General features: G+C 32.3%; 1 protein-coding gene across 6 annotated transcripts in view; it reads right to left on the bottom strand.

Moving 5' to 3' along the window:
• The window catches only part of path (solute carrier family 36 member pathetic), a 127351-nt gene that overhangs the window by 10079 nt on the left and 89524 nt on the right, over nt 1-27748 (bottom strand). For 5 of the 6 annotated variants that reach the window (XM_075307792.1, XM_075307791.1, XM_075307795.1 and 2 more), the window contains 3 exons: nt 5822-5914; nt 5583-5733; nt 61-267 (listed from right to left, as the gene is read on the bottom strand). In XM_075307792.1, coding sequence (XP_075163907.1) covers nt 61-267; nt 5583-5733; nt 5822-5914 — 451 coding nt within the window. Of the gene's footprint in view, nt 1-60; nt 268-5582; nt 5734-5821; nt 5915-6000; nt 6299-27748 lie in introns of those variants that run through there. The other variant, XM_075307796.1, reaches the window with a different exon arrangement.

Genomic DNA, 27748 nt, shown 5'->3' with positions numbered 1-27748 from the left:
CACCAACAATAAAACATGAGTTGTTAATTTGAGATTAAATCAAAATCAAATAGTACTCACCTGTTCGAAATTCTTTGCTACAATTACAGTGTAAACAGAGCAAGTACCAAAGTATGTTAGGAACAAACCAAACAATATGGAAAACTTGGCAATTGGAGCAAAACCACGACACCATTTGGGACCATTCAGAAAAGCCACTTCAGCGATTTCGGCAAAGCTCATTTTTGAACGTCTTGCCTTGTAGTACAATTTGTGGCCGCATTTCACCTGAAGAAGAGAAAATAAAAACAAATTCAATATTTGCCCAAAAAATATTTATTTATATATATTGTCTGAGGATTATGGCTTCATAGCTCATCTAAACATGATCACATAGGCAGGGCATTTCTTGTAAACATAATTTATTGATAATTTGTTTATTAAACTTTCTCGCGACAATACAACAATGAACCTGTGACGCAACCATCCAAAAGTTTACTTATTAACACGTTTATGGATTAACGTACATCAAATTTCTTAATCAAGATTTGTATAATGGGAGAATTTATTTCTTACTAAACATTTTTTCTAGATATTTTATGATAAACATTTTGTAGTCTTAAGATTTTGATACAAAAATTACACTAAACACCGATATAATCAACAAAGTGTGCTCACACAATTTGTATGACCATGAACTGAAAAATCTTTTACTTCCGCAAATACATTATGTGTATATGTATATTTTTTTACTTTCCGGTTGTATTTTGATGCAGATTAATGAAAGAGATTGGTTTCTTGTAAAATATGGAAATATCGATTTCTGACCACATAAATTGTAAGGAGAACGAACGATGTCCGTTCGTCTGTTGCATCCTTCAACAATGGACTTATCATGCTACAATTATTCACATGTTCGTGTTTTTCCTGCAAATAAAGCCCGTCCGAAGATAGCCTACACACAAAAAGAAATTTTTCTGATTCAATCACGAAATTAATTGATCCAATTAATTTTTTAATTGAAATGTCTTCAATCACAGAAATGATAGTATCAATTAAAAAATTAATTGAAGGTCAATTAAAAAATTAATTGATCCAATTAAAAAATTAATTGATCCTATTAATTTTTGTGATTGATTATTGTTTCAATTAAAAAATTTGTTGATTCAATTAAATTTTTAATTGAATATTTTTTAAAACTCAATTAAAATTTTAATTGGAAAATTTTTCGTGAAATTTTTTTCTGTGTATGTAGGTCCAAGATGGAATATATGATATGTATTGCAACCAATTTTAACCGCTTGTCTGACAGATGAGAGATTTATTCATTTTATTGTTTACAAGCTTACGAAAGCATATAGATCTGTTGTAGTAATAATTCGTGATGGAATTCGATGGAAACCCCTCCAGAATTTAAATGTGAATAAATCTATTTCTTTTATCATTGCTCGTTAGCGTGATACTAGCAATGTTGCATGGCGTTCAAAAAGTGCAAAAAAAAACAACGGTAACAACACCAAAAATTATCCAAAAAGTCTACAAATTTGATAGAAATTCACGGCGCTGTGGTAGAAAACTTGCCCATGAGCTGAACATATCACGAGAACGACTGCAACACATATTGAAAAATGAACTTAAAGCACATTGAAGTTCCTAAAAGCCCATAAGCTCACCCATGTTCAACAAAAATATAGACTAGAAAGAGCAAAGGATTTGCTTCACTTGCACGAAAGTGGTCAGTTACCGAATTAGATTTTCTCCGATGAGAATCTATTACAAAATGATCGGGTTTACTTCCCAAAGAGTACTGCTGAAAATTTTGACAAAATTTTATTTCTATAGAAAATTTTGTTAAAATTTTATTTCTATAAAAATTTTTGTTAACATTTTATTTCTATAGAAAATTTTGTCAAAATTTTATTTCTTTAAAAATTTTTGTTACAATTTTATTTCAATAGAAAATTTTCTCAAAATTTTATTTCTATAAAAAATTTTGTCAACATTTTATTTCTATAGAAAATTTTGTCAAAATTTTATTTCTATAGAAACTTTTGCCAAATTTTCATTTCTATAGAAAATTTTATCAAAATTTTATTTCTTGTTAAAATATTATTTCTATAGAAACTTTTGCCAAATTTTAATTTCTATAGAAAATTTTATCAATATTTTATTTCTATAGTAAATTTTATTAAATTTTTGTTTCTATAGAAAATTTTGTCAAAATTTTATTTCTATAGAAAATTTTGTCAAAATTTTATTTCTATAGACAATTTTGTCAAAATTTTATTTCTATAGAAAATTTTGTCAAAATTTTATTTTTATAGTAAATTTTGTCAAAATTTTATTTCTATCGACAATTTTGTCAAAATTTTATTTCTATCGACAATTTTGTCAAAATTTTATTTCTATAGACAATTTTGTCAAAATTTTATTTTTATAGTAAATTTTGTTAAAATTTTATTTCTATATAAAATTTTGTCATAGAAATAAAATTGTCTATAGACAATTTTGTCAAAATTTTGTTTCTACAGAAAATTTTATCAAAATTTTGTTTCTATAGAAAATTTTGTCAAAATTTTATTTCTATAGAAAATTTTCTCAAAATTTTGTTTCTATAGAAAATTTTCTTAAAATTTTATTTCTATAGAAAATTTTGTCAAATTTTAATTTCTATAGAAAATTTTGTCAAAATTTTATTTCGATAGTAAATTTTGTCAAAATTTTATTTCTATAGAAAATTTTGTCAAAATTTTATTTCTATAGAAAATTTTGTCAAAATTTTATTTCTATAGAAAATTTTGTCAAAATTTTGTTTCTATAGAAAATTTTGTCAAAATTTTGTTTCTATAGAAAATTTTGTCAAAATTATATTTCTATAGAAAATTTTGTCAAAATTTTATTTCTGTAGAAAATTTTGTCAAAATATTATGTCTATAGAAACTTTTGCCAAATTTTAATTTCTATAAACAATTTTGTCATAGAAATAAAATTGTCTATAGACAATTTTGTCAAAATTTTATTTCTATAGAAAATTTTGTCAAAATTTTATTTCTATAGAAAATTTTGTCAAAATATTATTTCTATAGAAACTTTTGTCAAAATTTTATTTCTATAGAAAATTTTGTCAAAATTTTATTTCTATAGAAAATTTTGTCAAAATTTTATTTCTATAGAAAATTTTGTCAAAATTTAATTTCTATAGAAAATTTTGTCAAAATTTTATTTCTAAAGTAAATTTTGTCAAAATTTTATTTTTATAGAAAATTTTGTCAAAATTTTATTTCTATAGAAAATTTTGTCAATATTTTATTTCTATGGAAAAATATCAAGAATGCTACCAATCTACCAAACAGTAAATCTACCAGTTTTGGTAGAATTATACCAAATGTGGCAACCGTGGTCCTTTAACGGTCGAATGTCGCTCTCCGCTCGTATTCATCGACTGTGGGGTCAAAATAAACACCGAATATAATCGGGAAAATGTCCTAGAGACAATATTGAAGGCCTGGACAGATCCTTAAAATGGAGGCCCCTTTCTATCATCTCCAGACGGCGCTTCGCTGGGAATGGTCCAAAATACATCAGAGCAACTTTCGTGAGATGACTTTGTAGACCGTTTGAAGATCATAATTCTTGCCAAAGGTAGCCAATTAGAATTAATCTAAACTGATTTTAATACGGGATAGCCTTTTTCGTGCAGCGTGAGATGACTTTGTAGACCGTTTGAAAACCATAATTCTTGCCAAAGGTGGCCAATTATAATAAATCTAAACTGATTCAAAAATTAAAAAGAAAACTGTGTTTATTGTGGCAATTTATCGTCTATTGTAACACAATAAAATTAATATATTTGTTATTATATATTATGATATAATAGCAAACGAAATGTTTGGAGATCACATGTAGAAGAATTTACGAATATTAGAGGACTGGGAAGTACAAAAGAAATAAAACTATCATTTGAAAACCTAAATATTTTACAAATTGTTTTTGCGCTGTATCAAAAATTACAAAAATGTAATTGCAGACATCTACGGTTGTCATTTGCAGACCTTTTCCTATGATCCAAATTGTAATAATAACTTACAAATATTAGACCAAATGTCTGGATATGTATCTAGTAATTATTTGGTTATTCTTGGAATATTGTTTTTTTTTAATCAGTCTCTTAGACGTCTGGTCATATTTTTGGTATTCTGTGAAATCACTTTGTCGTTGAACTTGATATAAGTTCATTGGTATAGAATTTCTAAATTCACTTTTGCATTGCATATCAAATGTTTTATTAACAACGGATCAAGATAAAGGGTGATTCTTTTGAGGTTAGGATTTTCATGCATTAGTATTTGACAGATCACGTGGGATTTCAGACATGGTGTCAAAGAGAAAGATGCTCAGTATGCTTTGACATTTCATCATGAATAGACTTACTAACGAGCAACGCTTGCAAATCATTGAATTTTATTACCAAAATCAGTGGCAGAAAATCCGCTTTTTTATCGACAAATTTTGTTCAGCGATGAGGCTCATTTCTGGTTGAATGGCTACGTAAATAAGCAAAATTGCCGCATTTGGAGTGAAGAGCAACCAGAAGCCGTTCAAGAACTGCCCATGCATCCCGAAAAATGCACTGTTTGGTGTGGTTTGTACGCTGGTGGAATCATTGGACCGTATTTTTTCAAAGATGCTGTTGGACGCAACGTTACGGTGAATGGCGATCGCTATCGTTCGATGCTAACAAACTTTTTGTTGCCAAAAATGGAAGAACTGAACTTGGTTGACATGTGGTTTCAACAAGATGGCGCTACATGCCACACAGCTCGCGATTCTATGGCCATTTTGAGGGAAAACTTCGGAGAACAATTCATCTCAAGAAATGGACCGGTAAGTTGGCCACCAAGATCATGCGATTTGACGCCTTTAGACTATTTTTTGTGGGGCTACGTCAAGTCTAAAGTCTACAGAAATAAGCCAGCAACTATTCCAGCTTTGGAAGACAACATTTCCGAAGAAATTCGGGCTATTCCGGCCGAAATGCTCGAAAAAGTTGCCCAAAATTGGACTTTCCGAATGGACCACCTAAGACGCAGCCGCGGTCAACATTTAAATGAAATTATCTTTAAAAAGTAAATGTCATGGACCAATCTAACGTTTCAAATAAAGAACCGATGAGATTTTGCAAATTTTATGCGTTTTTTTTTTTTAAAAAGTTATCAAGCTCTTAACAAATCACCCTTTATTATGATTCAAATCTAAATGGTTTTTTACAATGGAATTATATTCAGCGGCCATTGACTGATGTCGTTGCGTAACCGAACACGATAACAACCACGATTAAAACAAATTCGGCAATTTTCAACAAGGCATTTTCCAAAAGGGCTTTAACCCCCAGAAATTTTGCAAATTCAGTTTTTTTGTTCTTTTTTAAAGCAACGAATATTTTTTTTTAATGTAACACTTCTATCATATTTTTTTGATTATTATATATTTCAATATATTTTATTTAACTTTCTTTTTAGATTTTTTGCTATGTCGTTATTTATTGTATTTAATTTTTTTTTTGTTTCTAATTTTTAAACACCTACATTTTTAATTCAACTTACCAGCACATAACTGCAGTGTGTACAAATGAGGGCGGTTAAAATTGTGGCAAATATTCCCATAATAATACCAGAATACATGAAAGCTATGGGCATTGATAGAATACCAGTACCCAGTGAAGCTTTCAGCAAATGTGTTAGGGTTTCGCTGTCCCTGTTTGTGAAAAAATAAATAAATAGCCGTTAATTTTAAATCTAAATTTTCTGTTTGGATTTAAAATCCAAAAATTCACAAAACTTACGTTGTGGGATGTTCATTTTGTCTGTCGGCAAATGGGTCATAATCCGATTGATTCAATGCCTGTTCAGTATCTTTGCGAGGTTGGATTTTATATCTGAAATAAAATAGAGAAAAATGTTAATAAATTTCAGAATCAAACAAACTTAAAAAAAGAAATATATATTAATAAACAAAACCTGCCTCAATTCCATGGGTTCGGTTAGGGTATCCCCGGATTTGACCATATTTTAGCTAGTTTCTTTAATTTGTAATTAACAAAAGTTTCTTTTTTAATTTCTCTCAACTCAATAAAGATTCGTTTGTTGTTAAAATGCTTCAAATATTTTCAGAGTATTCGCACGTTTTCAGCACAACTACCTTCCAGTGGGAAATCTTAACGACTACTGTTTTATTAGCAAGACAAGACAATTTGCTTTTAAGAGATATCTGTGCGAAAATCAATCAACAATCAACTGGGATGACCATCTTCTCCAATGTCTAAATTCGAAGTGAAATTCTGTCGACATTAACGATCAGCAAAAACGACTACGACAAGAGTCACGGGCTCAAACACAAACGAAAACTACTGCGATATTTGCTAATAGTGGGACCGCTTTGCCAGTGATGGTCAGAAGCCGCATTAATTGGTCTATAGTGATTTTTTGTGGTGGTACGTACGTTGGTATCTTTTTGCAACATTAGCAAATTCAATTCTGTGGCTACAATTACTCTGAATGGCCCCTCGGCCAAACCTTCCTTCTCCTCTTACTACTATGTATGTTTACCTCTATAACAAACGAACGAAAACTCATAATACAATATCTGGCAAGGGGAGTATTATTCTGTTCTTCTTTGTGGACACCAAAAACAATAGGAGGGCAGGGATTATGTGTATCATAAACTTCAACCATGTGCATACTCAGCGCATTTGTTGCATGTGACTGTAGTTAGTATTCAGTCATGCCCAAGTCTAGCTTCACCACATTCTCCTCCTTTTATTTTTCCTTTTGTGTTGTATGTGCTATGATTCGATTGACCATTTCTATTGCATCAGCCAGCATGTGTTTTTAGTTGGAATCAATTAGAGGAATGTGAAGTTTTATTTTTTTCTACTTCCATTTTTGTATTTGAGTGTTCTGTTACAAGAAACACATATAACAAAAATAAACCATTGTTTGATTGGTAATGTGAAACAATATCGACAATATGGCTTGAATTATTCCTGTTAATTCAATGGGAAAATTTCACTATCCATTGGATAGGAGTAAAGCTATGTGTCTTAATTTGGGTAATTTTAAAGTTTCAAAGCATACTTTTAGGCGTCTTCGAAAAATATACAAAATAGACGCTCGTATTATTCGGCTAGTAAAATACCATACGAATAGTAACGTAATATTCGACAAGTTTTCGTAACGTAAATTTGAATACGTGTTGATTTTAAGCACATTGCAAAGATTAGTACCATTGAGATGAACAGTAATGTTTAGAGAATGAAAATCGATAATTGATTGTTCAATTAAACGAAATATATAAGAGTTTCAAATCAAATCAACTTAATTTTAGTAACTCTGCACTCATAAAAGAAAGTCTGCAAAAAAAATAGCAGTCAGTGTCTATTCTCAAAATTTTCAGAATTTGACAAGTTAACATAGTAAAGTCTAAGGTCGGGCAGGGCCGACTATAACAGGTTGGGTGATAAGTCCCCGGTCTGCCACATAGATGGCGTCGCTGTTATTAAATGCATATTATTTCTATATAGTACCAACCTTCAAGCGTGGTGAAATGAACACGGAGGACGGTGAACGCAGTCGACGCCCGAAAGAGGTGGTTACCGACGAAAACATCAAAAAAATCCACAAAATGATTTTGAATGACCGTAAAATGAAGTTGATCGAGATAGTAGAGACCTTAAAGATATCAAAGGAACGTGTTGGTCATATCATTCATCAATATTTGGATATGCGGAAGCTCTGTGCAAAATGGGTGCCGCGCGAGCTCACATTTGACCAAAAACAACAACGTGTTGATGATTCTGAGCGTGTTTGCAGCTGTTAACTCGTAATACACCCGAGTTTTTCCGTCGATATGTGACAATGGATGAAACATGGCTCCATCACTACACTCCTGAGTCCAATCGCGATTGTCGATTGAGTGGACAGCGACCGGTGAACCGTCTCCGAAGCGTGGAAAGACTCAAAAGTCCGCTGGCAAAGTAATGGCCTCTGTTTTTGGGATGCGCATGGAATAATTTTTATCGATTACCTTGAGAAGGGAAAACCATCAACAGTAACTATTATATGGCGTTATTGGAGCGTTTGAAGGTCGAAATCGCGGCAAAACGGCCCCATATTAAGAAAAAAAAGTGTTTCTCCACCAAGAAAACGCACCGTGCCACAAGACATTGAGAACGATGGCAAAAATTCATGAATTGGGCTTCGAATTGCTTCCCCACCCACCGTATTCTCCAGATCTTGCCCCCAGCGACTTTTTCTTGTTCTCAGGCCTCAAAAGGATGCTCGCAGGGAAAAAATTTAGCTGCAATGAAGAGGTGATCTCCGAAACTGAGGCCTATTTTGAAAAACCGAAGGAGCACTACCAAAATGGTATCAAAAAATTGGAAGGTCGTTATAATCGTTGTATCGCTCTTGAAGGGGACTTATCAGCCAACCTGTTCTTATACCCTTCACCACTATGTAGACCAAAAATTTTAATACCATCTCAACTTCTTCCTATATAAAGGTTTAGGATTTCTTCCAAAATCAATAACGATTGTCTTTGCCCAGAAAAAGCACTATCCCAAATTTAACGACCATCGGACGTAAACTGCGAACTGTACTTTGCACACAAAAACACATGAACGGACAGACAGACGGACGGACAGACAGAGAGACGGACGGACATAGCTAAATCGATTCTGAACTAAATTCTAAGACGATCGGTATACTAAACGATGGGTCTCTGACTTTTCTTTCTTGGCGTTACAAACAAAAACACAAACTTATTATACCCTGTACCACAGTAGCGGTGAAGCGGTATAAAAATGTCACAAAAATGAATTTCACCATTATTTCAAATCCTACTTTTTGTTTTATTGTTTTAAATTATCTGGTAGTCACAGATTATTTTCCATTTCGAGTGACATACGTTTGCCCTATATAAATTTAGGATTAACTAAGTAGCCTTAGACTTAGATAATTTGTCAAAATAGAATTATTGCTTTTTGGATTTTTAATCATTACGACGCATTGATTTCTGCATTGGTGACCCCGACGAAATTGGCGACAACAACCATTTAGAAATATCTCGTGTTGCGGTAAACGTTCCACCATTCTGGCGAAAAAATCCTCGATTATGGTTCCGGCAATTGGAGTCACAATTTATTATATCTGGAATTGGGAGCCACCGTGGTGCAATGGTTAGCATGCCCGCCTTGCATACACCAGGTCGTGGGTTCGATTCCTGCTGCTTCGACCGAACACCAAAAAGTTTTTCAGAGGTGGATTATTCCACTGGTGACATTTCTGAGTGTTTCAAAGCTTCTCTAAGTGGTTTCACTGCAATGTGGAATGCCGTTCGGACTCGGCTATAAAAACGAGTTCCCTTGTCTTTGAGCTTAACATGGAATCGGGCAGCACTCAGTGATAAGAGAGAAGTACACCACTGTGTCGCAATGGACTGAACAGTCTAAGTTAGACTGATACATCGGGCTGCCACGTACCCTAACCTAACATCTGGAATTACTGCTGATGATACCAAGTTCCATACATTAGTAGGTTCAATCGAGAGCAACATTCTAAACCATGTAAGCCATATTTTAGAAAATCCCCCAGCGGAAAATAAGTACGGGACTCTTAAGGTTGCATTATTGAATGCATTTATGGAATCTGAAGAGAAGCGTCTACGAAAACTTTTGGAAAATGTAAGTATTGGTGACAAAAAATCTTCGGCATTGCTAAGAGAAATGCGTGCGTTGTCTTGCGGTAAGATATCTGAAAAATTTGCTGAGAACATTATGGATGCAACGTCTTCCCTCAACTATAAATGCTATACTTTCGGTAAGTGATGCCTTTTCAACTGACCGCAAGCGCCGAACTCAAAGATATTCCCGTAGCTCCTCATAAAACCGCAACAAATCCTTTACATCATCGGCTCTTTGTTGGTATCATAAGAAATTCGGCGCACAAGCAACAATATGTCGATCTCCTTGCGACTTGAACCGTTCGGAAAACCATTAGACCCCTCATCTATGGTGGCGGTAGAGAGTGGTCGTCAAATAAGTCGCCTGTTCATTCAAGATTTTGGAAGTATTTTACCATCACTATTGTCACAAGAGCCATATTATATTTTGTGAAACACCAAGCGCAACTAGCTTATTATTATTAATTTTTTTAATTAAAAACGAAAATGAAGTTCCGAAAATATAGTTATAATAATTGTACTCATGCTATGCTTTAATGTAGTAACTTGGCGTGGTAAAACTTCTCAATACACGGATGAAAAAGACTGTTTTTCATATGTTTGGCTATAAACATTATATGTTTGGAACACAAATTTTTAAACACAATATTTTTGAGTGCAAGCATATAATGTTCATAAACTAGCATAACATGTTTGGGGCATATATGTTAATATGTTAGAACATATTATGTTTGGGACATAAAATGTTTGTAAATATAATATGCTTGGATGCAAACATATATTAATTTAGAAATAGCCAATAAACATATATGTGTTTAGTAGCTTGGAGCGCTATTTAACAGGGAGCGATATTGAATTAAGTTGGTGGTTGTTGCTTGTTATTACAAAATTAACATTTTATTTTTCCTTGGGCAATTGATCAGCTACTTCTTTGATCCTTACAAACTGTGTGGTCCGCTGTTCGAATCCCCGTCCGGCAAAAGGTAAAATTAAAATAAAAAAATCATACAATTGAATAATTTCTTCTACAATGTTTGTATTAAAAGGGTGCTAAGAACTAAAAAATCTCGTGGAAGTGAGAAAGATGTGGGGGAATATACAATTGGGCAGAAACAAAATTTTGAGCATTCAGGTCGAAAACCTATGTTGTTAGCACCTATATTACCTGTTTATTTTCATAATTCATTATGATTGTAAATATATAAATAAATAAATAAAATTTTGAGCACAATATTGTTTGGGAGAATTTTTTTAAGCATATAATATTTTTAGGTGCAAAATGCTTCCAAACATATTATATGGTCACATAATAACATATTGTTTTTTGGAAGACAACATTATTGAATTTGGATGCAAAAATACAAAATGTTTGGAACTTAGACTACCCAAACATATATTGTTTAGACCAATATGCTTTCAAACATATTATATATTGGTAGAGATCAAACATATAAATGTTTGGGCAATACCCAAAAATGTATATGCTTGAAGCAAATATGTTTGGGAGTATATGTTACAGAAGCGATTTTTTGTGAGGGTGTAGTCACGCCGCTTTTTCGACGAGTTTTGGATATCGTATACGACTTTTTCCGACATGTCGGGGATCCTTACAATGTTGGCAGGAGATATACCATATACAAGTTTTTGATGAAACAAAACCGGAAATAATGTAAATGTTCATATATTCCAAAACTATGTTACATTTTTATTAACACATTACGAAATGTATTGTAGTTTTCCAGAAACGAAATCGACTGTGCTTTTGGAATAAAAAGGGATTCATTTATGGCCAAAAAATAAATTTTTATACAAAAAACTTCGTGATAAAGTTTGGACTATTCTAACACTCAAAAAAAGAGTTTACTTGGATTCAAAGATTTTGACCTTCTCTTAAGGATTTTGTATTGATTCCGAGCCAAAGATGCGGCTTCTTTAAAATAAAAATATTTTATATTTTTTAGCGACCTATCTGGCCTTAAATCTAGGGTCAATAAAATTAAAATTAGGATTCAGATCTCATTTATAGAATTTTCATTTTCTTTTCGAGAATTATACACAAATGAGGTAAAAAGTTTTACTAACTTCGTACTTCTCGCCAAATAGTTCATTATTTCTTTAAATTTGTAAATCATGAACTTCGTATGTCACTAAAGACATTCTTTAACAAGTGGAAAAAAATAATTATATCTAATAAATGTTCTTGAATTTGTCGAAAAATATTTACTTATTTTTGTGATATCGGCGTAATGTCAGCGCTTGTAATACTGTTTAGTGAAAATTTTCTAAAAATTTTAAAATTTTTCTAAAATTAACTAAATGTTTTCTTCCTGGTGGGTTCAGTGTAATAAAGCTATTGACGTAAAAACAAATGTAAGTTTAAAAATCCAAATTATAGCGGATACCTCAAAGTAATTCCAAAAAACCTTTAAACCAAAGATGCTAAATCCTAAGACTAAGTCTTAGCCTATATTTGAAGCTTTTTTATCTTAAATCTAAAGATGCAATATTTCAGTTCATTTAAGGACGATTTCTTTAAATCAAAAATGTGTTTCTTTATTTTAAGGAAAATTTTCCTTAGTTCAAAGACACGCGACTTTAACGGAGGGACGCAAATTTACAATATTTGTGTCCTAAATTTAATGAAAAACAAATTTTGAAGTAAAGATTATAAACTTTGTTTTAATTAAAATTTCATTATTTTAAAGAAATTTGTCCTTAATATTTTGTAAATAGCGCATCCAAAAATTTAGGTTGCATAATCTTTAATATCACGTAAATTATTTTTCAGTGAAGAAACATAAAACATACCAAAGAAAAAAAATGTTTGCCTTTCCATGCGTTTTATATTTTTTGTTTGTATCTATTGCACACACAGTGTAATTTTGATGATAATAATAATCCATAAGAATACGCAAAACTGTCATACAAATAATTGTTATTTATAATCTTCCGTTTTTTTTTACTTATAATCTCTCCATAGGCAATCAAGTTTATGGCTACCACTTATGTCAACTTGACATTGATCTTTCCCGTCAATCAATAAGACATTTTAAATTACAATCAATAAAAGATTTGTTAAATTGAAACGAGAGCAGTAGTAGGTACTCAAGAATTTATGGGGAAATGAAAAAAAAAAATAAAAAAAAAAAAAAAATACACAGATAGAAGCAAGTATATATATACGGGTGGGCCGACTCTTGAATGCCCTCCATCAAGGATCGTTTATAACAAATGATAACACCCTCAGAAATGTCACCAGCATTACTGAGGTGGGATAATCCACCACTGAAAAATTTTTTGGTGTTCGGTCGAAGCAGGAATCGAACCCACGACCTTGTGTATGCAAGGCGGGCATGCTAACCTTTGCACCACGGTGGCTCCAACAAAGATTTTTGCCCTTTTTGGATTGGAAATTTTTAAAACTTTAGTCAAAGGCTACACGCAAAAAAATAATTCTTTCCTCCCAAACGAAATTTTAGACAAACAAAGTTCGTTTCTCATTTGCTTTTCGCTGTAAGGAAGTGTATTTGGAAGAAAAGTATATACTTTTTGTGATAAACGTTTATTCTTTTCCAGGATGTAAAAACATCATAAAGACAAACTCGAAAAAAACATTGTTTTCTTGCTAATTGCATTTTCCCTCACATCTTTCTCACCATCCACGAGGTTTTTTAGTTCTTAACACCTTTTCCTGTAATGACAATGTAGAAGAAATTATACGATTTTATAAATTTTTAAAATTTTTTTACCTTTCGCCTGGACGCAGAATCGAACCGCGGACCATGCACTTTGTAAGCCAACACACTATCCACTGAGCTATGTTATGTTATGGTCATCAATAGATAAATATAAGTTATATTTATATAGCATAGCTTGCGGCACCCACGAACCGATTAAACAAAGTTTATTTAACATAAACAAACATTTAGTTTGGCACCGTGGAGCAGTGGTTGCTACGTCCGATTTGCATGCCAAGGGTCGTGGGTTCGATCCCTGCTTCGACCAAAGTTTTTTTTTGTTTTTTTTTTACATATATTCCAGATATGTTCGGAAGATTCCGAAAAAATTTTCAACATTACATTGTAGTATATTAAATTTTGAACTGTAAAATGTATCTTATTAAAGACCTAAAGTCAGAAAAGAACAGTGTTTGATATAAACGAAATGGACAGTGTTGTTGTTTCAAAAATAACTTTTTTTATTGAAAAAATAAAAATTTTGTAACAAACGAATTATGAAATAATTTAAATGTCGTGCTATTTTAGATTCATAATTTTTTTTAAGATCAAAAACTGAAACCAATATGGTAAAAAATGAAAAGCGAGTCTCCGGTATTTGTGTGTGTAAACCATGCAGATTAAGCGCTTTTCCATATCGAATGTAACGACACTATTACCATTTTTGTTAACTTTTTGGCCAGCAAATGACCCTTAAGCAGACAACTGTAGAACAATTGCGATATGAACCATTTTAACTATCACACCTTATCTCATTGTGAAGGACTTCAAATTAATACTAAGAGCACTTTATAATCAACAAGTATATACGGCCGTAAGTTCGGCCAGGCCGAAGCTTATGTACCCTCCACCATGGATTGCGTCGAAACTTCTACTGAAGACTGTCATCCACAATTGAATTACTTGGGTTGCGGTAACACTTGCCGATGGCAAAGTATCTTAAAACTTCCTAACACCGTAATATATACCACATAGTCCATACGTGGTATATATTAAACTAAAAAAGGCCGATTAAGTTTAAAGTTTCTATAGAAATAAAATTTAGACAAAATAAAATTTTGACAACATTTTCTATTGAAGTAAAATTTTGAAAAAAATTTCTATAGAAATAAAATTTGAATAAAATTTTCTATAGAAATAAAATTCTGACAAAATTTTCTATAGAAATAAATTTTTGACAAAATGTTCTATAGAACTAAAATTTTGACAAAATTTTCTATAGAAATAAAATTTTGACAAAATTTTCTATAGAAATAACATTTTGACAATGTTTTCTATAAAAATAAAATTTTGGTAGATTATTTTTGGCTCGAGTGGCAACCATGATTATGAACCGATAAGGACCAATTTTTGTGTGATTGGGGATCGCCTATATATAACTATAGATCGATGTGGACCAATTTTGGCATGGTTATTAGCGGCCTTATACTAACACCACGTTGCAAATTTCAACCGAATCGGATGAATTTTGCTCTTCTAAGAGGCTCCGGAGATCAAATCTGGGGAACGGTTTATATGGGGGCTATATATAATTATGGACCGATATGGACCAATTCTTGCGTGTTTGTTGGAGACCACATTCTAACACCACGTTCCAAATTTCAACCGGATCGGATGAATTATGCTCCTCTAAGAGGCTCCGGAGGTCAAATCTGGGGATCGGTTTATATGAGGGCTATATATAATTATGGACCGATATGGACCAATTTTGGCACGCTTGTTAGAGACAATATACTAACACCACGGACCAAATTTCAATCGGATCGGATGACTTTTGCTCCTCTAAGAGACTCCGGAGTTCAAATCTGGGTATCGGTTTATATGGAAGCTATATATAATTATGGGCCGATGTGGACCAATTTTTGCATGGTCATTAGAGAACATATACCAACACCATGTACCAAATTTCAGCCGGATCGGATGAAATTTGCTTCTCTTAGAGTAATCGCAAGCCAAATTTGGGGGTCCGTTTATATGGGGGCTATACGTAAAAGTGGACCGATATGGCCCATTTGCAATACCATCCGACCTACATCAATAACAACTACTTGTGCCAAGTTTCAAGTCGATAGCTTGTTTCGTTCGGAAGTTAGCGTGATTTCAACAGACGGACGGACATGCTCAGATCGACTCAGAATTTCACCACGACCCAGAATATATATACTTTATGGGGTCTTAGAGCAATATTTCGATGTGTTACAAACGGAATGACAAAGTTAATATACCCCCCATGCTATGGTGGAGGGTATAATAATGAATTTTTAAATATAAAGTTGTAGTTGCAATTATTATTAAATGCAGTCATCGCATAAAATCGATTTAAAGATACATACGTACATATATATTTAAAATCAAAAATTAATTTGTTTTTGTCGAATAACACTCTTATCATAATACTGATAAGAACTGAATGTCTAATACTCACATCACTAATTTCGAAATAATTAAAAAATGTTAGGTAGAACCTCAAATGTTTGTTCAAAATCGACCTTTATTCAGGCTCTGCTGGCGCCTAGCAATCAGAAAAAAATTACAGATTTTTTATACCTCACTCTATTGTATTTATCAAGTTGATATGGACCCTGAGTACTCAGAGACAAGAAGAAAAATTTCAAGAAATTTATAGGATAGCTGGCACGAAAAGTTCACAATTGCACACTGTATATAAAAAAAAACAAAAAGAACCAAACCACGTTTAAAATTAAACGATATCCAGTGGCAGTCAAATGGCAAATGATTTGAAAATATTCCGTGAAAGAATGCAATAAATACCCAGCAAAAAAAGCGTCGCCAAAAAAGTAATGAAAATGTTCTTTTTGGATCCGGAAGTGGTGCAAAATTGACGCAGAAGCGATGAATTTAACATGGGCTTGTCATAGGACAGAAGTCCTTCATTTCAACAGCCGTTGCCCTGAATTTGCATCACTTCTTTAGGTGTGATCCGAGTTCAATGTTTTGGATGTAAATTACAAAAAATTCTGTGATATTTCGTCAAATAAATAATTTTTTATAATTTTTAATGGATTCTAACGCTTGTCGGAAACATTTGACCTCAAATATTTTCAAAAATGCACAATTTTTTCAGATTGGATTTAGCATTTTTTTCGACAAAATTTAAATGATTTGTACCATTTTATGAATTCTTGCTCTGTTTTTAACTCATTTGAAACAAATAAAGTTAAAATTATCCATTAAAAGTATGAAAAAAACCAAGATATAAAAAGTTGAATTAAAAGAACTTCCTGGGTAGTTAAAATTAAAAACATCATTGGGAGTGCATCTTCTGGAAGTGCTTTTAAAGTTGTGCCTTTGGAAGAACTTCCAAATTTTTTTTGCTGCACTGAAAAAAATATTGTCATGAGGCCAAAGATTTCATGTCCTTAAAATACGAATACAAATTTTGCTTAGCATAGAAGACGCATTTCTCTAATATAAAGTTTTTTTCCTTGACCAAAAGTCGATAAACTTTTCAATGAAGTCGTATTGTCCTTATAATTAAGTGATTTTTCTTAAAAATGGGTATCATAACACGAAAGAAAAATTGTTTAGGGTAAGGTCAACTTGACTTTAATAATTCAGAAAAATTCTTTAAAATTAATGAAATTGTCTTTAAATTTGTTGTCTTTTTGCAACTTGACTACAAAGCAAAAAATCGTTAAAAAATAGGACATGTTTTTCAACACTTTATTTTAAAGATGTTTTTTACTTGAAACATAGCATAATTTCTACTGGAAGTCGAGACTGAATTTGGAAAATAAAGTTGTCGTTAACTCGTTTTTAAAGGACTTTGATAGCATATGAAGAAAAAAATCTGAAAAATCGAAAAATCAAGATTTGCTTCCTGGAAGCAAGTACACAAAACCCAAATTTAAAAGAGAATTGTGTCTTAAAAGTATCCTTACTTGTATTCTCCGCTTCTTTGGCTCGGAATCAATACCAAAATTGTTAAAGTAAAGACAAAATCTTTGGAACCGCGCATGCTTTTTTTTCAGTGTGGGTATTGAGGTACCAGTTTGAGGTGAAACCCTTAAGGTTCCAAATATTACACCAAAGAAAAAATGTAGACTGGAAAGAGCAAAGATAAAAATTTCCCAATTCGTAAACTCCGAAATCTCAGCGCTTGAGAATAGCGACCACATTTCCCACAGACCCAAAATTGATATATTCTTTACTGGTTGGTAGAATTCTTGGCATTTGGGAACACTAAAAAAAGTGAACCCCATATGGCACTAAAGCCAATTTAATTCTATTTTACTACATGGAAATATTATGTTTTGAGAAAGTTTTCTTGACTTTGGTATTTTTTATGTACATCCCAGCAAAAACTCCTATTACCAGGTATGAGTACAAGTATGTCTGCACCATATAGGTAACAACTTCTTCGTACATAGTATATCAGCAGTATTACTTTTACATGGGCATACCAGCAGTCGAAAAATAAGTACTTCGTCGCAAGCATACCAGCTCTCCAAAAATAATAGGTTTACCATAAATAGAATCAACAAGTATATACAGCAGTAAGTTCGGCCGGGCCGAATCTTAAATACCCACCACCATGAATCAAATATTAGGGTTTCTTTTGAAATTTCCGGGGGGGTTTGAGGACAGATCAAGCAGAAAAGTTCAACCAGTACACTTCCCGAAGATAAATTTAAAGATTTTACCTATGAAGACTATATCAGATTCTGGATTTATAAGAACTATTTTTGTTTGAGTTTTAGAGGAATCATTAATATCTCTTGTAAGGATGCAAGAAAATTATAACATAACGTCTTGATTTGATATCTTAAATCTGTAGATTTTCACCTGAGACGTAAAATCTGGAAATTTTACATTGAGTTTCAAGCAATTTTCATGATCTTCTATACCCTCAAGAAGTGAAATCGGTCTATATGGAGGCCTTACCAAATGGTTCATATGGAGACTATATCAAAACCTGGACCGATATAGCCCATCTTCGAACTTGACCTACCTGCAGACAAAATACGAGATTGTGCAAAATTTCAGCACGATTGCTTCATTATTGAAGACTGTAGCGTGATTACAACAGACAGACAGACAGGCAGACGGACATGGTTATATCGTCTTAGAGTTGCTCCCTGATCATGAATATATATACTTTATATATAGTCGGAAAACGATATTTCGATGTGTTACAAACGGAATGACAAACTTATTATACCCCGTGGTGGGTATGAAAAGAGCGGGTGAGTTGCTGCTCTCATATCTATTTATAGATTTTATAACGTCTTGATTTGATATCTTAAATCTGTAGATCTTCACCCGAGGCGTAAAATCTGGAAATTTTACATTGAGTTTCAAGCAATTTTCATGATCTTCTATACCCTCAAAAAGTGAAATCGGTTTATATGGAGGCCTTACCAAATGGTTCATATGGAGACTATATCAAAACCTGGACCGATATAGCCCATCTTCGAACTTGACCTGCCTGCAGACAAAATACGAGATTGTGCAAAATTTCAGCACGATTGCTTCATTATTGAAGACTGTAGCGTGATTACAACAGACAGACAGACAGGCAGACGGACATGGTTATATCGTCTTAGAGTTGCTCCCTGATCATGAATATATATACTTTATATATAGTCGGAAAACGATATTTCGATGTGTTACAAACGGAAAGACAAACTTATTATACCCCGTGGTGGGTATGAAAAGAGCGAGTGAGTTGCTGCTCTCATATCTATTTATAGATTTTATTCTCTCTTATAAGTTACTTTCGTATTCTCGGTCTTTTACTACCCCTTTCTCTCCCTCTGTTTATATTTATGGTACAATTTGTACTTTGAAAATCTCTATGACGCCAGGAGGAATCGAACTTAGATCTGTTGTTTTGTAATCCTACACACACTATACCCTATTCCACGGCATGGATTTATTCAATGATGTCATTTTGCAATATAAATGAAGTACTATACAACTTAAGAAAACAAGGGTATATTTTATTGGCATTATAAATTAATATGTTGCAATTTTTTTCTGAAATTTATCGCTACTATTTACGGTGCCCACAATCGCTGTAGAGGATATTCTATTTAAAACAAGTATATACGGCCGTAAGTTCGGCCAGGCCGAATCTTATGTACCCTCCACCATGGATTGCATAGAAACTTGTACTAAAGACTGCCATCCACAATCGAATTATTTGGGTTGCGGTAACACTTGCCGATGGCAAGGTATCTTAAAACTTCTTAACACCGTCTTCTCAATTGTAAGTTAGTCCATACGGGGTATATATTAAACATTAAATACGTAAATAATTCAGTTTGACATAATTTTCTATAGAAATAAAATTTTGACAAAATTTTCAATAGAAATAAAATTTTGACAAAATTTTCTATAGAAATAAAATTTTAACAAAATTTTCTATAGAAATAAAATTTTGACAAAATTTCCTATAGAAATAAAATTTTGACAAAATTTTCTATAGAAATAAAATCCAATGAATGACTGCAACTACAGGGATTGATGACAACAACAACAACAATGATGTGAAGTCTGAGTAAGATTTTCCACTTCCACAAAAGTTGAAGGTACCACCAGTAATCATAAGTTTTGTTGGGTATATTTAGTAACAAAATTTTGACAAAATTTTCTATAGAAATAAAATTTTGACAAAATTTTCTATAGCAATAAAATTTTGACAAAATTTTCTATAGAAATAAAATCCAATGAATGACTGCAACTACAGGGATTGATGACAACAACAACAGCAATGATGTGAAGTCTGAGTAAGATTTTCCACTTCCACAAAAGTTGAAGGTACCACCAGTAATCATAAGTTTTGTTGGGTATATTTAGTAACAAAATTTTGACAAAATTTTCTATAGTAAAAAAATGTTGATAAAATTTTGGTAGATTATTTTTGGGGATCGGCTATATATAACTATAGACCGATATGGACCAATTTTGGCGCCATGTACCAAATTTCAGCTGGATCGGTTGAAATTTGCTTCTCTTAGAGGCTCCGCAAGCCAAATCTGGGGATCAGTTCATATGGGGGCTATATATAATTATGGACCGATGTGGACCAATTTTTGCATAGCTGTTAGAGACAATATACTTACACCATGTACCAAATTTCACCAGGATCGGATGAAATTTGCTTCTCTTAAAGGCTCCGTAAGCCAAATCTGGGGATCGGTTTATATGGAGGCTATATATAATTATGGACCGATTTGGACCAATTTTTGCATGGTTGTGAGAGACCATATACTAACACCATGTACCAAATTTCAGCCGGATCGGATGAAATATGCTTCTCCTAGAGGCTCCGCAAGCCAAATCTGAGGGTCCGTTTGTATGGGGGCTATACGTAAAAGTGGACCGATATGGCCCATTTGCAATACCATCCGACCTACATCAATAACAACTACTTGTGCCAAGTTTCAAGTCGAGAGCTTTTTTCGTTTGGAAGTTAGCATGATTTCAACTGACGGACGGACGGACATGCTTAGATCGACTCAGAATTTCACCACGACCCAGAATATATATACTTTATGGGGTCTTAGAGCAATATTTCGATGTGTTACAAACGGAATGACAAAGTTAATATACCCCCCATCCTATGGTGGAGGGTATAAAAATTGGATTTAAAAATTGTTAAAATGTCTTTAGCGCCATACGAAGTTCAAGACAGTAATAATTTCAGTTAAATTTACACATTTGAGACTCAATTTAAGCAAACTTCTTCCATTTTGGGAAAATATGAACTATTTTATTTTTTTTTAGTAAAATTGTTCACGTCATTAAAGTAAGCAACGAATTATTCAAATAAGGTACATTTACTCACATTGGACAAATTTTAACTAAAATCAACAAATTTTCATTAACTAACTTAGCGCCCCCTTTTTTGAGTGTTGCTAGGATATTTTGTGTTTGTGTGGCAACCGTGACGGCGACCCAAAGCAATTTGATTTGCAAAAAAGTCGATTAGACAAATTTGAAGATTAAGAGAAATTTAAGATTTAAGCTATTGACTTTTTACCGACAAAAAAAGCAGTGAATTAGTCGAAAATACGATTCGACACACTACATTTTCACAACTACCGGCTTTTCACAAACTATACAAATTGTTCTTATTCAAAACATTATCCACTATAATCTAACAGCAATTAAATAATTTAATAATAATTCTACTGGTAATATCTCGTTTTTAGATGCTTTTAATTTTCAAATGGGCAATTGAAGCTATCATGTGCCCATCTAATAGAATTAATAAAGAATTTCCGCCAATGGGGCATAGTTGTGGCAGCAAAAAAGCGCATTTTTTAAATTGAAGATTAAAAACACCAATGCTGACATGATTCACGATTGTCAACAACATAGGAAGATCAACGTTGCAATGTCATCTCCTAATCAAAGGCATGTGTGAAAAATGTTTATTATTTACACGCAAGAACTTAATTTTTTTTTGTGGGAAACAACATTTTTAAAATCGATCCCAATAAGTGTATATTGTTGTTGCCAATATTTCTGATAATAGGTATCAGAACACACACACATAAAATTCTTGCTTCCCAAACGAAATTTTTGACCAACGAACATCGTTTGAAATGTTTTTGGAGGAAAGCTACATTACACAGCGAATATATTTGGAAGTATTTCTAAAGACACAACTTTAAAATCACTTCCAAAAATGTCCTCCCAAAGATGTTCTTTTTTTAACTACTTAGGATGTACTTTTAATTCAATTGTTTTTATAACTTGCTTTTTTCATATTCTTATGAAGGTGGTTTATCCAATGACACCTTTTTTTCGAGTAACAACATTGAACCACGGTGGGAGCCACCGTGGTGCAATGCAATGTTTAGCATGCCCGCCTTGCATACACAAGGTCGTGGGTTCGATTCCTGCTTCGATTGAACACCAAAAAGTTTTTTCAGCGGTGGATTATTCCACCTTAGTAATGCTGGTACCATTACTGAGTGTTACAAAGCTTCTCTAAGTGGTTTCACTGCAATGTGGAGGTCCCTTGTCATTGCACTGAAAAAAAGCATACTCGGTTCCAAAGATTTTGTCTTTACTTTAAAAAATTTGGTATTGATTTCGAGCCAAAGAAGCGGAGAATACAAGTAAGGATACTTTTAAGACACAATTCTCTTTTAAATTTAGGTTTTGTGTACTTGCTTCTAGGAAGCAAATTTTAATTTTTCGCTTTTTTAGCTATTTTTCTTCATATGCTATCAAAGTCCTTTAAAAACGAGTTAACGGCAACTTTATTTTCCAAATTAAGACTCGACTTCCAGTAGAAATTATGCTATGTTTGAAGTAAAAAACTGCTTTAAAATAAAGTTTTGAAAAACATGTCCTATATTTGAACGATTTTTTGCTTTGTAGTCAAGATGCAAAAAGACAACAAATTTAAAGACAATTTCATTAAATTTAAAGAATTTTTCTGAATTATTAAAGTCAAGTTGACCTTAGCCTATAAATTTTTTCTTTCATGTTAAGATACCCATTTTTAAGTCAAATCACTTAATTATAAGGACAATACGACTTCATTGAAAAGTTTATCGACTTTTGGACAAGGAAAATAACTTTATTTTAGAGAAATGCGTCTTCTATGCTAAGCAAAATTTGTATTCGCATTTTAAAGACATGAAATCTTTGACCTAACGACAATATTTTTTTCAGTGTGAGCTTAACATGGAATCGGGCAGCACTCAGTGATAAGAGAGAAGTTCACCAATGTGGTATCACAATGGGCTGAATAGTCTAAGTGAGCCTGATACATCAGGCTGCCACCTAACCTAACCTAACCTAGGGTTGCCAGATGATGATTGCCGAAATCCGGGACATTGCGCCATATATTCTGGGATATGTCGGGACAAGCAAAAACAGTCACATTTTTCGAAAATAGTTGTCCATATTTTATCACTTACTAATTCTTTTGGTAAATTTGCATAAACGCCATGTCTTAGTCGTTATTGTCTGCAGACTTTGAAATTCCTAAATATGTTGGATCCTTTGAAACTTTCTTCCCAGATGGCTGCGATGATTTTAGATCAAACGTCGAAATATTTCGAAAAAATGTTTTTTAAGAGTCGGAAGCCTAAACTCATGTTTACTGACATATTACTTTCGGTTATGGCAAAAAAAAAAAAAAAAAAAAAACGTTAGCTCTGAGGTGACAATCACTGTTTCATTTGTAGTGCCTTTCGATACTGGGAATTTGGACAACGCCATGGACATGGATTTGGGTATATTTCGCCACAATTGATGATTTTTATGTCACTAAAGAGTCTATAGTCGTGATGGCGATAAAATCGAACTTGAATATATTAGCAGGAAACTGATTATTATAATTTGTAAAAATATATATTTATGTATATTTTTTACATTTACTGCTCAAATAACAGTGATGGTGTCTAATTATACAATTATTTTTCGAGCTTTATGGACAGATATAGATTAAGGAACATGGTTAATAGCCATTGAAAAGAAAACGCCAGATACAAATCTATACACGCCTGGACTGTACATGTTTCGGTTCGGGCGAATGAACCTTTCCACAGCCTTTAGTACAGATCTGGCTGGGAGAGATAACTACTCAACTTTGGGCCCTTTATGCTAACTCCTTATGGAGAAAACATTTCGGAATCTTCCTCTTACAAATTGAATCATCTTTTCTCCCACTGTACATCATCTTTTCATATAACTTACAAGTCCCTAATCTTATAATACCCTCCACCATAGGATGGGGGTATATTAACTTTGTCATTCCGTTTGTAATATATATATATATATATATATATATATATATATATATATATATATATATATATATATATATATATATATATATATATATATATATATATATATATATATATATATATATATATATATATATATATATATATATATATATATATATATATATATATATATATGTATATATATATATATATATATATATATATATATATATATATATATATATATATATATATATATATATGTATATATATATATATATATATATATATATATATATATAATATATATATATATATATATATATATATATATATATATATATATATATATATATATATATATATATATATATATATATATATATATATATATATATATATATTATATATATATATATATATATATATATATATATATATATATATATATATATATATATATATATATATATATATATATATATATATATATATATATTATATATATATATATATATATATATATATATATATATATATATATATATATATATATATATATATATATATATATATATACATATATATATATATATACATATATACATATATATATATATATATATATATATATATATATATATATATATATATATATATATATATATATATATATATATATATATATATATATATATATATATATATATATATATATATATATAATATATATATATATATATATATATATATATATATATATATATATATATATATATATATATATATATATATATATATATATATATATAATATATATATATATATATATATATATATATATATATATATTTATATATATATATATATATATATATATATATATATATATATATATATATATATATATATATATATATATATATATATATATATATATATATATATATATATATATATATATATATATATATATATATTTATATTTCTGGGTCGTGGTGAAATTCTGAGTCGATCTGAGCATGTCCGTCCGTCCGTCCGTCCGTCCGTCCGTCTGTTGAAATCACGCTAACTTCCGAACGAAACAAGCTATCGACTTGAAACTTGGTACCAGTAGTTGTTATTGATGTAGGTCGGATGGTATTGCAAATGGGCCATATCGGTTCACTTTTACGTATAGCCCCCATATAAACGGACCCCCAAATTTTGCTTGCCGAGGCCTCTACAAGAAGCAAATTTCATTCGATCCGGCTGAAATTTAGTACATGGTGTTACTATATGGTCCCTAACAACCATGCAAAAATTGGTCAACATCGGTCCATAATTATATATAGCACCCATATAAACCGATCCCCGATTTGGCTTGCAGATCCTCTAAGAGAAACAATTTTCATCCGATCCGGCTGAAATTTGGCACATGGTGTTAGTATATGGTCTCTAACAACCATGCAAAAATTGGTTCATATCGGTCCATCATTATATATAGTTCCCCATATAAACCGATCCCCCGATTTGGCTTGCGGAGCCTCTAAGAGAAGCAAATTTCATCCGATCCGGCTGAAATTTGGCAAATGGTGTTAGTATATGGTCTCAAACAACCATGCAAAAATTGGTTCACATCGGTCCATAATTATATATAGCCCCCATATAAACCGATCCCCCGATTTGGCTGGAGGAGTCTCTAAGAGAAGCAAATTTCATCCGATACGGCTGAAATTTGGTACATGGTGTTAGTATATGGTCTCTAACAACTATGCGAAAATTGGTCCATATCGGTCCATAATTATATATAGCCCCCATATAAACCGATCACCAGATTTGACCTCCGGAGCCTCTTAGAAGACCAAAATTCATCTGATTCAGTTGAAATTTGATACGTGATGTTAATATATGGCCTCAAACACCCATGCAAAAATTGGTGGATATCGGTCCATAATTATATATAGGCCTCATATAAACCGATCCCCAGATTTGACCTCCGGAGCACCTTGGAAGAGCAAAATTCTTCCCATTCGGTTGAAATTTGGTACGGTATGTTAGTATAGGGTATCCAACAACCATGCAGGAATTGGTTCCTATCAGTCCATAATAATATATAGCTCCCATATAAACCGATCCCCTGATTTGACCTCCGGTGCCTTTTGGAGAAGCAAAATTCATCCGATCTGGTTGAAATTTGGTACGTGGTGGTACTATATGATATTTAACAACCATGTGAGTTGAAATTTGTGGATGACAGTCTTTCGTAGAAGTTTCTACGCAATCCATGGTGGAGGGTACATAAGATTCGGCCTGGCCGAACATACGGCCGTATAAACTTGTTTTTATTTCGTTTTGTTACATAGTAATGCAACAACACGAAATTTATTTTTAGAACGCTAATTTGTTAGAATTCACCTAAGTGGTGAACAGTCGAACAATGCTTTGATTTGTTTCTGTAAGTGATGAGTTTGAATGAAATGGTACAAAATCTGACAGATATATGTACATTAAAAAGTATGAAAATCCAAAACCAAAAATATTTTTGAAATTTCAAATTGTTTTCTTTTCTAAGAAATGGGAAATATAAAAATATATGCCTTGAGTAATTAAAATTCTGGGATTTTTTGCAAATTTTGTGAAAGATTCGAGACATTTCCTGGAAATGAAATACAACAAAAATTCAGTAATTGATATCTTAATAAAGGGTGATTCTTTTGAGGTTAGGATTTTCATGCATTAGTATTTGACAGATCACGTGGGATTTCAGACATGGTGTCAAAGAGAAAGATGCTCAGTATGCTTTGACATTTCATCATGAATAGACTTACTAACGAGCAACGCTTGCAAATCATTGAATTTTATTACCAAAATCAGTGTTCGGTTCGAAATGTGTTTATCGACACATTTTGTTCAGCGATGAGGCTCATTTCTGGTTGAATGGCTACGTAAATAAGCAAAATTGCCGCATTTGGAGTGAAGAGCAACCAGAAGCCGTTCAAGAACTGCCCATGCATCCCGAAAAATGCACTGTTTGGTGTGGTTTGTACGCTGGTGGAATCATTGGACCGTATTTTTTCAAAGATGCTGTTGGACGCAACGTTACGGTGAATGGCGATCGCTATCGTTCGATGCTAACAAACTTTTTGTTGCCAAAAATGGAAGAACTGAACTTGGTTGACATGTGGTTTCAACAAGATGGCGCTACATGCCACACAGCTCGCGATTCTATGGCCATTTTGAGGGAAAACTTCGGAGAACAATTCATCTCAAGAAATGGACCGGTAAGTTGGCCACCAAGATCATGCGATTTGACGCCTTTAGACTATTTTTTGTGGGGCTACGTCAAGTCTAAAGTCTACAGAAATAAGCCAGCAACTATTCCAGCTTTGGAAGACAACATTTCCGAAGAAATTCGGGCTATTCCGGCCGAAATGCTCGAAAAAGTTGCCCAAAATTGGACTTTCCGAATGGACCACCTAAGACGCAGCCGCGGTCAACATTTAAATGAAATTATCTTCAAAAAGTAAATGTCATGGACCAATCTAACGTTTCAAATAAAGAACCGATGAGATTTTGCAAATTTTATGCGTT

This window comes from Haematobia irritans, chromosome 4 (genome assembly GCF_050003625.1).
Source record: "Haematobia irritans isolate KBUSLIRL chromosome 4, ASM5000362v1, whole genome shotgun sequence".
In the NCBI taxonomy this organism is placed as follows: Eukaryota; Metazoa; Arthropoda; class Insecta; order Diptera; family Muscidae; genus Haematobia; species Haematobia irritans.
The sequence above is the reverse complement of the archived record's forward strand: the minus strand, read 5'-3'. Positions and strand labels throughout refer to the sequence as shown.